The sequence below is a fragment of the Agelaius phoeniceus genome, chromosome 4 (genome assembly GCF_051311805.1).
Source record: "Agelaius phoeniceus isolate bAgePho1 chromosome 4, bAgePho1.hap1, whole genome shotgun sequence".
In the NCBI taxonomy this organism is placed as follows: Eukaryota; Metazoa; Chordata; class Aves; order Passeriformes; family Icteridae; genus Agelaius; species Agelaius phoeniceus.
The window spans coordinates 27,872,980-27,887,226 of record NC_135268.1 but is presented as its reverse complement, the minus strand read 5'-3'; the positions used below and the strand labels follow the sequence as shown (position 1 = coordinate 27,887,226).

Genomic DNA, 14,247 nt, shown 5'->3' with positions numbered 1-14,247 from the left:
GTAGACAAACATTTCATCTTAATATTTTCCCTCCTACTTTGCCACATAAAACAGAAGTAGTGCTTCAGTCCACTGTGTTTCATTATAGCAGTAATGTCAGTTGAGAATGCTGATCTATCCCTCCTTTCTTCTCCCCCACCATGCTGGTTCATTTCTCACAAGAAACCTAAATTGCTCCAACAGGCAGACATCTTGGTATTGAAGTAAAAAAAGGTACTAGAGAAATCCTTTCTTGGATGCACACTGAAGAGCTGCAATGATAAAGAAGGAAGGATAATTCCACTGTTTACTTTTCCTGCCATGAAGGTAAATTGTAGCTTTGCAGGTAGTTGACCAAGGAAATTAATGATTACAGACACCTTGGAACCATAGGAACAAAAGAAAGAAAGAAAAATGATGGGGATCAAAAGGAAATACTAACTCTGTAAACTTTTCTATGTACAGACTTTCTGAGATGACATTTTTTTTTATTATTTTTCTTGATGTTTTGCCCAGTTACAGCTATAATTTTTTACTGCCAAAACCAAATCAGACTATCAGTGCCAAACACCTTTGATGGAAGAACACAGACAGGCAACCAGATGACGGAAAGCAAACCCAAGTTGCAATGCCAAGATCAAAAGACAGCCAAAAGAAGAGATTATATCTTAATTGTTTTATGGTTAACAGACAAATGGCATATACACTGGCATAAGCTGAATTTATTCTTCATTACTTGCAAGCAACAATAAAATATTGTACTTCTACGATCAATATCAAATTTTAAGTTTCACAAAGCAATTTACTCCCTTCCGGGGAAGGACGTAAATCTTTCCATGGCAAGCTGAGACTCCCCAAGCTGCATCATAAATTTGGGACAGCTTGGAGCTGGAAGGATCAGAAAACAGACATGGTTTCCATATAAACCACATACACTGAAGAAACTGTAATTCCACATCCTTCTGCTCCAAGATGACAGTGTTGGTTCCTCAAGCTAAGAACCCCCATAAGTTAGCAAAAGCAACTTAAGCAGCCTCCCCTCTGAATTGCAGTCTTACTTTCAATGCCTTTCTCATTTCCCAATCATAACAGAAGTAGTTTAGTGGCTCTTATAAACCAGTGACTCCCTGATAACAACACATTTTTATGACATTAATTATTCAGCACTGATAACTAATTGGTACTTTTCTTTTTATTCCCTGCAAAGTGTTCAATAGCTGCTCAATAGCCAAATAGAAACTCAAACACATGGAACAGTGCCCATCTTTTTTGTCTACATACAAACTCAAATAAGGAAAACATACATGGTTCCAACACAAAAATTCAGCTACCACAGAGGTTATACCTACATATTTATATGAGATTTCACGACTAAAAGGTCTGTCAGGACTACCTTCCATTAGCTACTTTCTCAAATTCTGGTTTGAAAATCTGTGCTTTGATTCAGACAACTGTGCTTGAGAAGGAAGGGCAAGCCCAGAAATTACATCTGAGCAATGATATGTTTTACTCTTTTAAACACATAATTCCCCAATCCATATTCTGCCATAGCTTATAGCATTACATTTTCTCCCATCTACAACAAGAATTCTTACTTGGATCCTTACAATAGCCCACCAGAGAGCAGATTGCCACAGTGACAATAAGGCACTTAAACACAATAAGGCACTTAAACACCTCTACATAAAGCACCACCCGAGCTGCCAAATCTATGGTCTCGACACAGACTAGCTCCCCTTTGCCAGGTGTTCTAAAGTTGGACAATTTGAAAGATCAAAGCAGCAGAAATCACCCAGAATCTTCCCCAGTACTGTGGATAGAAGAAATTCAGTGCTAAAGATATTATTAAGGAGTGTGTCTTTGCTTGCCACCTGCTGCCATACCAGTATGACCAAAAGCAGAGACAGCTCATTGTCCAGTGCTGGAGGGGACTCACTGCCTGGCATCAGAGGGCATGGATAAAAAATGAAGCCAAAACTACCCTACTGAATATGCTCTCAGAAACAAGAATTGGAGCAAGTTCTCATTTGGAGTCACCTGCAAACTGACACAACAGCTGTTAGGAATGTTAGGAATCCAAGCCACTCAAAAGAAAGTGTTCCACACATCTCCCTATCAAGCTGTGTTCTCCACACTTAATGGCAGTGAGTGTGGCTATGCTGTGGCCTGTAAATGGGGAGTAACTGTTTGCTGTGCTCAGAGGTGGGCTTGGCAAGGGCATTTCCACAGGCAGAGGTGTATTTTGAATCACACTGAACACACACAGAGAAATTCTGAAAGACAGGGCTCTGCCTACTCTCCTAGGGGCTGCCAAGTCCATCAGGGTAAGCTGCTTTGCCTTCGCTCTCAGCAGAGCCAGAAGTGCCAAACATTTGCCTGTGGAGCATGTGAATCAGCAGCACTTTTGTTCCTGGTGCAGCTTATTGGTTTATAGAGAGCAGTTGAGGTCTTCTGAAGAAAAAGGGAGAAGTGGAAGACTTCCTCTGCTTGCCACATAGCATAGAGGGGGTTGCCAACTTCAGCTGAACTCATCAAACACTTACTGTCCGTTAAGGAATTGCCCCTGTTTGGACAAACCTATCTTGGCTTTGCTTACGAGTAAGGAAATGATACAGAGTAACTTTTGCATACACTTTATTAGCCCCACGCAGACATCGTCTATATCACTATCTTCTAAACATCTGATTTTGCTTTTTCCTAGTGGAAATTGAAAGAATGTAAATTGCCTATTGCTCTCCTATGTGAACAAGTTTGAGCTTGTACACGGTGGAAGAGGCTTAGACAGGCACAACATCTACCCAGCACTACGACAGCAACTTCCCCGTTTTTCAGGCAACAGCTGCTTTTATCAAGAAAGCTGTGGCCTGCACTACTCACAGCAAGACTTCAAAGACTGATTTACACTCTTACATTCATATCAAATGTTTTCTGGATCTTATATCTTGCCTGTTTCAACTCAGCATTGATTGAAAGAAATCATATTTTCTTTTTCATTTCTTTTCGCTTGTCTTGCATCATCAGAGGTATCAAATGTTCTCAAAGGCCTGCAATGTCTCTTCTAAATAGCTGCATTTTGGTCTTTGCTGTAAACCGATCTTCCCCCATCTTTATGAACAAGAATGAAGGCTTTGGTTAGATTTTTTTAAGCCCAGTCTCGACAGTTTTCCACATAACACCCGCTATACAAAGAACCCCAGTCTCTAGCCAACCCAGGTTTATGAATGGCCACATTGTACATCGCATTCTTAAGTCTTCCTTCTTCCAAAAAGCTGGAAGCCGAGGGCTTGCGGCGGAAGAGGCAGGGATGAAGCCTACAGAGCTCTCTGGAGGGGCTTCCTGCCCTTCCCCGCAGCCGCCCCGCGGGGCTCCCCGGCCGCGCTGCCCTCGGCGCTGCCGCTCCGTGACCGGGCTCGCCCCCGCCCCGCATCCCTCCCGGCCCGGCGGGCAGCGGCGCCCGGAGCCCCCGTCCCGGCTCCCGCTGCCGCCCACTGCCACATCACCCCGGCGCTCGGCGCTGCTTCCTCCCCGCTCCCCTGCCCCCGCACGCCCACCTGCCCCCCGGCGCACCGCCCGCCCGCTCACCCAGCTCGGCACCCTGTTGCTCAGCTTGACTTTCTTGCACTGGCTCTCGGGCAGCTCCATGGCCGCGGGGGCAGCGAGAAGAGAGGCAGGGGAGGAGGACGCGCCTTCCCGACTGATGCTCGGCGCGGATGAAGCCGCTGCCGCCGAGGAGCTGTGCCGTTTGCGCACTCCCGCGACTCGGCCAAAGGTGGTGCAGGGAGGAGCCGCGGCCCGGCGGCCGGAGGGAGGAGGGAGGGACGGCCGGAGGGAGGGAAGAAGGGAAGGAGGGAGGCGGCTGAGGGGAGCGGGAGCCACGGCAGCTCCGCCGCACGCCTGCGCCGCGCCGTGACGTGCGCGGGGGGGGCGGCCGCCGCCACTTCCGCCACCGCCGCCTCTGCTCCTGCCTTCGCCGGTGTCCGTGTCCCTGTCCCTTCCTAGCCCTGCCCATGTCCACTCCCCTGTCCTTGCCAATGTCCATGTCCCTGCGACCCCCCGCGGCCCGGCCCTGCGCCCACGAACGCAGCTCGCTTCATTCAAGAGGACATAGCCCCTAAGCTATGACGAAAGGAGACAGCCTGAAGCTGCGCCAGGGGAGGAGGTGTAGGTTGGACGCTGGGAGCAATTCCTTCCAGAAGGGGTGGTGAGACACTGGAATGGGCTGCCCAGGCAGCGGATGGAGTCACCGTCCCTGAAGGTGTTAAGGAAACCCTGGATGTGGCACTTGGTGCCCTGGTCTGGTGACAGGGAGGTGTTCGGTCACAGTTGGACTCGGTGATCCCAGGGGTCTTTTCCAGCCTCGCTGATGGTGCGCTGCCCGCCCGCTCTGCGCTACAGCGTTCCGCCCGGGCGGCAGAGCGGAGATGTTCTCTCCTGAGCGTGTCCTCCCCACCTTCTGCACTTCATGCACACAGGAGAGAGAGGCTGATAGCGGAGATGTTCTCTCCTGAGCTGTCCTCCCACCTTCTCCACTTCATACACACAGGAGAGAGAGGCTGCTGCGCCCCTTGGGAAGAGCTCGTACGGGGAAGTGGCTGTCGCATTACTCTCTGACAAAAATTTCTGCAACAAACAAAGCTTATCCCGTGCAGCGCTCTAGGAAATGTCTCTTACTGTGGATTTAGAACCAGAAGTTCTTAGGTTCTTATTTCCAGAACGGAACTGGTTTAGCAGTTAGGTGCTAATCTTAAGGTGGAGACGATGCCATGCTAACAGGAGTGGCATTTACTGTATAAATATAAGTCAATTTACAATAGTTAAAGAAAGTACTTTAGCACTTAAGTGTTATGGGTGGAAATGGTGCTGTAATCACAGGAGTTGCATTTACTGTAAAAACATTAGGCTAATCAACATCTGGAGCATGTTTGTTCACTGACAGTTTAAACAGGAAATAAAGCTTTCTTTGTGGATCAATGTTTACTCCTGCTATATCAGAAAGACATCCCTACAAGGAAAAGAAGGTGTTGGCTTAAAAGCAAGTATTAATACTCTGATTAAAGTCCTTATGCAAAGTGGATAATGTCTCCGAAACCAAGAAAAACAGTTAGAAATGCTCTCAGCCAATTTGAAGGTCTGATGGAATTAATACAAAGTCACTAAGAAATTTTAAAAATGCAGTTATTTATTTAGGCTTGATTTGAATGCTATACCACATATTTCCCTGCACGTAACTGTTCAACAGATGGTCCCTGGCTGTATTCTGATCATGACAAACAGTGACAGAGCCAGGGCAAAACCTCCTATGCAATGCTCTCCCAGTTATGGAAAGAGAACCAGCACACTGCTGTGGAACAGTGACTTGAGAGCTTCCACCTGCTGACTATTCAGTTATGTCTAGGGTGTGCTCAGTTCGTGTGCTTTCACAACATGGATTTACATGATTTAAGAGTAATTCTCAGTGTTATTTGTGGTCATGATCTTTTTAAAATTCTACTGTTATTTTATTCTGATTGTATTGATATAAGTTGGTACTGTTCATTCTGCACTCTGAGATACAATAGTGGGAAAACCATAGTTTGCAAGAGTTGTAAAATCCAAAAACAAAGGCAGCCCACTTAACTATGCATCAGTGATTTCTTCCAGGTCCATTTGGCTCTCCTGTAATACTCACACATGGGCTGGGAGCAAAACACTAGATTTTTTAAAATAGTCTGCATAGGAGTTTAGCCTTGGTCAGCTCTTAGACAGCAAGAAGTCTCATCCCATCACAGGATCTTTTCTGCTACCTACCTTCTAAAGAAATGTTGCATTCTGATTTGAAGGTTGAGAAAACAAGGCGTTGAGCACTGGTGAAGTCTTAGGCAACGGTATTTACGGTTTGAAAAACCACAAGAGAAGAAAATGCAGTTGTGTTGATCAGCATGTATACACAATACTGCCCAAACAGACTGGAGGTGGAGAGCTGCATGATTCCTTCCAGAAACTGCTGAAGAAACCCTGATGAATGAACTATATACAAGTGAAATGTGAAGTATGTCTGCAAATGTGGACACTAGTGGTCAGACAGATACCATAATCTTAGAGGTAATAAAAAAATCCATTTCTGAATAGCAATTCCTAAAACAAATCACCTTTTATGATTACACTAACATTCTAAAATAATGTCTACTTACATATGCATATATAGTATAGTAAAATATTAAAGGCTCACACTTGGATGTGGTATATCACAAAACAGGTAAGTCTGGAAGGGAACACTGGTGGGCTCATCTGGTCCAACCTCCCTGCTCAAGCAGGGAGCACATGACACGTGAATGCATCTAGGTGGTTCTCGAGTATCTCCAGTGAAGGAGACCCCCCAGTCTCCCTGTTCAATCTGTTAAGGGTTCACCTGCACAATAAAGAAGTTCTTCTGTATAGAATCAGAATCACAAAATGGCTTGGGTTGGAAGGGACCTTAAAGATCATCTACTTCCAAGCCCCCTGCCACGGGCAGGGACACCTTTCAGGGACCAAGCTGCTCATATTCAAGTGGAACTTGTTGTGAATCAGTTTCTGCCTGTTGCCCTGTGTCCTATTGCTTGACACCACTGAGAAGAGCCTGGATCCATCATCTTGGCACCCTCCCTCCAGATTCTTACAGACACTGATGAGGACCTCTCTGAGTCTTCTCGAGACTGAACAAGCCCAGCTCCCTCAGCCTTTCCCCCTCCTAAGAGTGATGCTTCAGACCTTTGACCAACTTAACAGCTCTCCACTGGACCTGCTCCAGGAGCTCCATGTCCCTCTTGTGCTGAGGAGCCTGGAATTGGACACAGCACTCCACATGTGCCTCAGCACGGCTGAATAGAGGGAGAGGATCACATCCCTTGACCTGCTGGCAATGCTCCTCCTAATGCAATATATCAGACAATAACCAACTTTTACATATTTCACAGAGGCTGTTGTCAAAAGCATAGGTCACATCAGCTCTTTTCAAAGCTGTTTCACTGGATGTAAGTCCATCCAGTGCTGCCCACACATTTTGCATCTTTAACTTCTTAACCTCCTCAAACTATTAAAGAGGGAGATGAAAAGATTTTTCTTTAAACATAGGAAGGAAATATATATTCACTTGTACAAAGATCTGGGGAATGAAGTCTTTACCTATGAATTCTCTGTAAGGTAATGTGCAAGTTCTGCAGGGCTATTAAGGGGTAGGTTCCAATTCCACTTTCCTGAAATCTTTCAAGATTGGATTGATTTTGATATGCAAAATCATATGCAAAAGTTTCTGAACTTTAAAAGCACATTTCTGTGGGAGCCCTTAGTGAAATTCAGGTCAATATGAATTGCTGCTATTTCTTAATCTTCACCCAATCTGAATTCAAAAACTCTTCTCATGACAGTGCTCCTGCAACCTCTCTCTATGGAGTAACAGGGCTGGATATGGAGCTAAGGCTGTGCTATTGCTAAATTTTAAATTCAGCTCAGAGAATGAAGGCAGAATTGAGCTAAAAGTTCATGAGCTATATTTCCCCAAAAAGAAGACCTACTCAATCTCTGAAAGAACCACCAGGATTTAGTATCCTTGAGCTGATTTTGATGCTGAATACTTCTGTCAAAGAGCTACTCTATAAAATGACAATAATAAATTTGGATTTAATGTCTAGCAGGAGCAACAAACCCAAAATATCCACTGATTTTGGGCTTAGCTTCAAGGAGGAAAATTACATTAAAATTGAGTTATTTGTTAAAATAAAAATACTAGAATCTTTACAGCCAGCACAGGGACTAGTTAAAGAAACTGTTTCAGATTTTGATATGAAGGTTGGGAAAAAAATAGTCTTTGAGCACAGATGAAGTTTTAGGCAAAGGTACATGCACATAATACCGCTGAAGAAGGACTCTCAGCCAGAGCAAACTGTACACACAGACACGCTGACCAGACCAACTTAGGGAAATCCTTTCAATTCTACATAGGGCCACTTTTATAGAAAATAATTTTCTGCTGAGTTAGCTTTTGCAAAGCAAATTATCTAGTACCAATCAATCCCAAACATATAGGAAGAGTCCCAATGTGTATAATTTAAAATTACTGAGGAGGCACATGGTACCATACAGTTTCAATCTCCACTAAAATCTGAGCAACTGATCATATTAGGAACAAGACAAGATTTCTTCTTATGTTATATTCCAAAGAAATGTGCAAATTTTCAGCAGAAAATTCAGCATTTCAAAGAAAAAGTATTTAATTACAATACTAAAAAATTATTTTGCCTGATACTTTTTACTACATTGTTTCACCAAACAACAGAGATAAATCAAGCTGTTTCAACAGAGATAAATCAAGCTTTAGATGTTCAAAAATACTGGGTATTAGAAAAAATATTTTGAGTAGCTTCTAGACATCAATTCTAACATAAGAAGAATGTTTAATTCAAACTTGACTACAGATTAGAGACAAAGTATACTCTAATACTTTGGTTTAATGATTAAAGACTGACCATCTACTTGTACATGACTTGGTGTACAAGCCCAGAAATGCCTTGGCTATAAATATCACCTTTAAGATGCATGTCCTCTTATTTCTAGGAAGAAAAAAAATATTAATGAAGCATTCTCTAGAATCCACCTACTGTTGTCACTTACAATAAAATGAATGAGAAATGAGGGAAGAAATTCCTTTAATACTGGAGTTGCTCCTTTGGTAAGCATTCTGATCAAATTGTGATGACATCTTATGCTCATCTACAGATCTGTTCTTTTGGTTTTTTTCCTTGCAAAATATCCAGAGCACTAAAATTCAGGCAGTCATACAAGCTGTTCACAGTTTTGCTCCTTTTTTCTTTTTTTGAGAAAAAAACCCATCTTCAATGTAGATTATGCTGCCTCCGTAGAAAAGGCTCCTCACTGTTCTGCCAGCATAGTTTCCAAAGTCTATTTCTCACATAAACCATTCTTCTTTTGACACTATTCTAGTAAGCAAGAATCTCAGAATGCCTTTTAAACAAATTAAACATTTTGTTCAAGTTCCTCTCAAGTATCTCTCAATACTGGAAGTAGGGCTATGAAACAATTTCTAAAGGCTTTTAACCATAAATTCCTTATTCACTGATTTCCTGTTGGAGGTGCTATTCTTCCTCTGTTACCAGGTTTGTGAAGTGGAAAAGATAACTATCAAAAGCTGCCTGAGATTAACAAAATTATCATATGGATACTTCACCTGTAATGCAGCTTGCATTGCAGATATGTTCATTTACATAAAAAATAAAATATAAGAAGTTCTGTATAAGAAAGATAGGAATAGAGGTGATATTTCTCAGAACCTGTTTTCTGTCTTTTACAAAAGCTTTTAATAAATTCTTTAAAATCTAGACTGATATGCAAGTCCAGCAGGACAATCTGGCCCAACTGTTTAAAGAAGCCACAGAAACATCAGTAGAAATGCTGATAAAACCCCTGAGTGATGAGAATACCATTTGTTTTCTGACATATTGCTGAATGTTTAGCTCAGACTTCTTTTCATGTCCCACAATACTGAGGATTAGAGCTCTCTTCCCAATTATATTGCAAGTATTAAATCTGCTGAGTTTGCTCTTCAGACAGAGAAGCTCACTCCGTGTGCCATCTGTGTTCAGAATGAAGTGGTCTGCTTTGGCCAGCAGTGAGAGGTGATGCTTGGTGGCCCTTTTCAGGTAATACAGTGATGTTGTGAGAAGCTCAACAGAGGTCATTGAGGTAACAGAATACACTCAAGGCTGTGTTGGACAACAGAAGGGTGTCTCTGACAAACTTCAAAGTAGCTGAGGGAGATTTCAAAGATTGAGGGAGGCACTGGCTAGTGAAGAGAAAACAGCAAGGGGCAGTGCAGGTGCTAGAACTCTGGCTTAAAACTCCTGCAGAGCTCCCAGGGCTCACTGTATAAAGTGAAATAAAATATAATTTTAACAGTGCCAGAGGTAGAGAAAAAATTCATAATGCACAGTTTTTAAAATAATTTATTCTCATGCTCTATATTTCACCAGAAAATGCTTATCATGTTCCAAGCTGGCATTTCATGCTGTAAAAGCCGTGATGAATGACCACTAGAGGTCATTCAATGAATAAGAAATAATTCAGGCTTTCTGTCGAGTGATGTTCTTACTTGGGGTTTATTTTATTTTGTTCTTTGTCACTAACAACATAAAGAATTAACTTTACAAGAGAGCTAAGTACTAAATTTCTGAAGATAAATTACACTCCCTGTGCTCTGTAGGTACACAAGGATTTTAGGTAGCCCTATGTCACTGCTTACACTTTCACAAGTGCTATTGAATTTGAGAACTAGACATACACTTAGAAACCTGAATACTTTGCTGTGTGTCCTCTGTGTATTTAGGTTATTAACACCCCAAAACTCCTAATTCCAGTGTTCAAAACTTCAAAAATATTTGTCTGTATGACAGATATCTTTTTTCCACGTGACTTGGTCTATTTTGAATTTAGGTGCCATGTAGTCACCCTGTCTTTGTCAGATACAAGAAAGGACATGTGTATTGTTTATTTAAGCAGGAGTAAAACTGATAAACTCTAGACAGAGGGACCTCTAGTGAAGCAGAACTAAAGACAGTATAACTTTGAAGGTGTTTTCTCTCCCTATTCCTATTAAAGCCTTTGTTCAACATTGGAAAAAAACTACTTCTTTTCCTTTCTTTTTCCACATCTCTGCACATGACATTAGGTGGGAGTAAAAAAGTCTTGTGGCAAATCTGTAAATAAGCTAAACCTGGTGGGATCTCTGAAGCTGGAGTGGAACAGAAGAAGGTTATCAGGCAGGAAGATCAGAAGTTGCTTAGGGAAGTCAACAAAGAGAGGAATGAGCAGTTAAAGCTCCTGTCAGATGAGCAAAAGATGAAGAAATTACATGTTGCAGTTCTTATCCTAAAGCCAAAGAAGGAACAGACTTTTTAGCTATTCTCCTTGTAGGAGACTCAAGCTGAGAATGAAAGTGAATGTGAGCTATCAGTTTGTTTTCTTAGGAATGAAATATACAGAAGACTTTCATGCCTGTCAACAATGTCAGGACACAATGTCCCCAGGGCTGTTTTTGCCAAATCACAAATGTTGAAAAGAAAGTTCCTTCCAAGAGTAGATGGTTTTCAATTTAAGTAAATGTATTGTATATAAATATTTGCAAAGTAATTTCTAATGTCTATTATTGAATTGCTTTCTCGCCAGCTAAAAGTTTCTACCACTTTGTTTGCTACTCACTTCATACATCATTTAACTAAAATACCATTTTTGTCATAAAAATTCAAACAAATTTTCTTTAATGAGGAAGACCCCTTTCTCAGAAGTATCTGTAGTACAATTTCAAATTTTTTTTTATTTGTTACAAATGGGAAGTGTACTATTAGAGTTCTTTTCAATAATTTATTCTTCTCAACATGCAAAGTCACCTTCTAAGAATAACATGTTTGGGACAAAAAATATATATCTCATCTTGAAAAGACCTTTGGACTGCTGACTAGAGGATTGTATCATGTGAACCTGTTGGAAAGAGCTGTAGGAGCCACACTATCTGATTGCCAATGCAACTGTGGCATATGTTGAGAATCCAACTGATATTTACCCCAGGAATTATTCATTCTAAAGAAATTTTCAGAAAGGTTGTTTTAGTTGGCTTTAGCAGTTTTGAAAAAAAAATACATGTAATTTAAAGTTTTACTTTTTTTCTACATGGAGTAAGTTCCAAGATAATTTTTAAGTAGAATGTTGCCCACAACTTCAAAAGATGGGAAAAACATTCTGTAGGAAAGTGATAAAAGTGTTGTGCTGGTGGATACTGTAAGATAGATGGTGAGTTGCTGCAGAACCATTAACTTTGAAATGTAGCTTTGCATTAATCACCACTGAAAAAGTGAAACATTGAAGGTTTCCAGAAAAGAATAGTCTGCTTGTTGGAAAAGAGGACTAGGAGCATGAAATGTGTACTGGAAGGGAGAAAAGTAATTTATACATTATACTTCCACTATTTGTTCTTCAGTATCAGACTTGTTGAAATAAGTTTTGGTGGACTACACAGAACTACTGAAGCCATGTAGATGCCAACATCCTTGAAAAATGAATGCTTTAAATAGATATGAAAAATTACTACACGACTTATTTTTTAATATGTTTTTTGGCTTGTCATTCTGTGTTTCAATTTGTCCTTCTGTAACATAGAATAATCATTCTTTTTACCATAGCTGCTTAATTTGAGTAAAATGCCTTGAAACCAAAGACTCATTATGCACCCAAAATATCATTATGTCATATACATTCAATAAAGTTATTCTACCATGGTGGCATTTACTAGTACAGAATTATAAAATGTAATTTGGTGGAGAACACCCAAAGGCCAAAGTTACCAGAGACTCTAAACACATTTCTAATTCAGTTTAAAAGGTGCTTCAATACAACAACTCAAGAGCAGGGAAAACCCTTTTCTAATCTAAAGTATTTAATTAAACTACAGACATTTTCCTAAAAGCTAAAAATATTGAATTATTTGTCAGATGTGCAACTCTGAAACAACTTTAACTGAAATACTTTCTTTGAGTCATCTCTAAGGAATTCAGAATTCATGTTTTCCCAGAATAACTGCTTCAATCCCCAGTGGGATACAAAACCAACCTGAGTTTAGAGCAGAGCTGCTGCACATTGTCTTGGTGACACCTTGACCCTAGATCTGGTCACTTCCTGTCCCCTCTTCAGGTTGAAGGTGGCAGCAGCAGCAATCAGTTGGCTGGTTTGTTAACTAAGAGCTGACTTGGTTCCCAAGGAGCAGTTTCTCACCTTGGTGCCTTGGGCAGGTGCTGGTCTCAGCCTGACTTTACTGTGGCTTTGTGGTCAGAGTGACACAGGGAACAGCTTGTGAAGTGCTTGTACTTGGATCTCACACTGACTCAAGCTGAACAGATGATTAGTGCACTTAATCAAATCAAAAGGAGCTGAAGGTTTTAGCCCTTTTAAAGAGGCTTTCAGCCCAGTAGCTAACAGGAGATGACTCTCTAAATGCTACAGTAATAATTTATTTCCTTTTATTCCTTTTGATGTCCAAGAACAAAACTATATGCTATGCTGACCTGAAAAATTGAAATAGAAGAAAAACAACAAAAAAAGAGCTGCCAGTTTAACTGTTCTTTTCCATAGGCACAGTCAGTTTTGGTTAGACCCATTTGTCTTGTGACCTTGACTCCTCTCTAACTCCTTAAAAATTCTCTCTTGTGACTATAGACAATGTAAAAAATGGAGAAATCGTTTATAAAGGTCTTGGAAACAGAGACTTTTCAAACTTTTTCAACTTTAAAAACTCATGGGAGTAATCTTTTGAGTCACACGTATTCCCTAACTGTGGAGCTAAATGAGATGTCAAGGGACACCCATGGAACAAGATCAGGGATTATTCTGAAAGAGACTGAAAAATCTTGGGCAAACACTTCAACAAGTAGACCAGATGGGCTTGCATCCAGAATCTGACATTTCATTCATCAACACCAGCTAATGGTTCCAGGCTAGTACCTGGCTGTTCAGAAAAGCTTAAATTTTGAACTGAGGGAAGAAATGCTGAAAAAAAATATAATACCAAGAATGATGCCTTGGAGACATTCAGGATATACTGGGGCAGGAGAAGAATAAAAAGAGGTCCTTTCATTATCATATGAAGAATGGAAAGAAAAGGAGGCAAAAAACTAGGAGAGAAGACATATACCTTGAGGAAAGTTACTCTGAAATTTCTATCTGTAAAATGTCTCAGTAAAAATGAATCATTACTTCATGAGCACTGTAATCATGTGTCCTTATCATGAATCTTTCTTTTTTGTAATATCTTTCTGTCCTAAATAGTTCTAATCATATCAAGCTTCCTCCCAATATAAAATGGTTCATTTGATATAGAATCCAATCAGATAAGCCGGATGACTGTTATAAATTGTTATAAATATACTGAATATTCTATGTCTATGTGGAAAACATTTGTACTCATGTACCTGTTATAAAGGATTAGAGTAACCTCATTATGATTTGTGTTATCTCAAACTTTAAACATTGATTGCAAGCCCATATGCCATTTTCATACCTGCATTTTGAAGCAGAATTCCAAGGGAAGCTGGTCTAGGATTGTAACATTTTGCATATTATCTTTTATACAAGGAGATACTTGTTTTACAGGGCACCCTTTCTGGTCTGCAGCAGGAGAAAAGGATGGGGTATTTAAGCTACAAATTACCTGGTTGCCTAAGGTGAAAACTAAGATGAAGAAGTCTTTTG

The 14,247-nt window shown here is 40.9% G+C and overlaps 1 protein-coding gene across 1 annotated transcript in view; it reads right to left on the bottom strand.

Moving 5' to 3' along the window:
- PAPSS1 (3'-phosphoadenosine 5'-phosphosulfate synthase 1) overlaps positions 1–3,874 on the bottom strand; it is a 39,901-nt gene extending 36,027 nt beyond the window's left edge. The window contains exon 1 of the mRNA XM_054632762.2: positions 3,562–3,874. Within this exon, the coding sequence (XP_054488737.1) occupies positions 3,562–3,621 (60 nt within the window). The 5' untranslated portion in view covers positions 3,622–3,874. The remainder of the gene's footprint in view (positions 1–3,561) is intronic.
- Between the last annotated feature and the right edge of the window lie 10,373 nt (positions 3,875–14,247).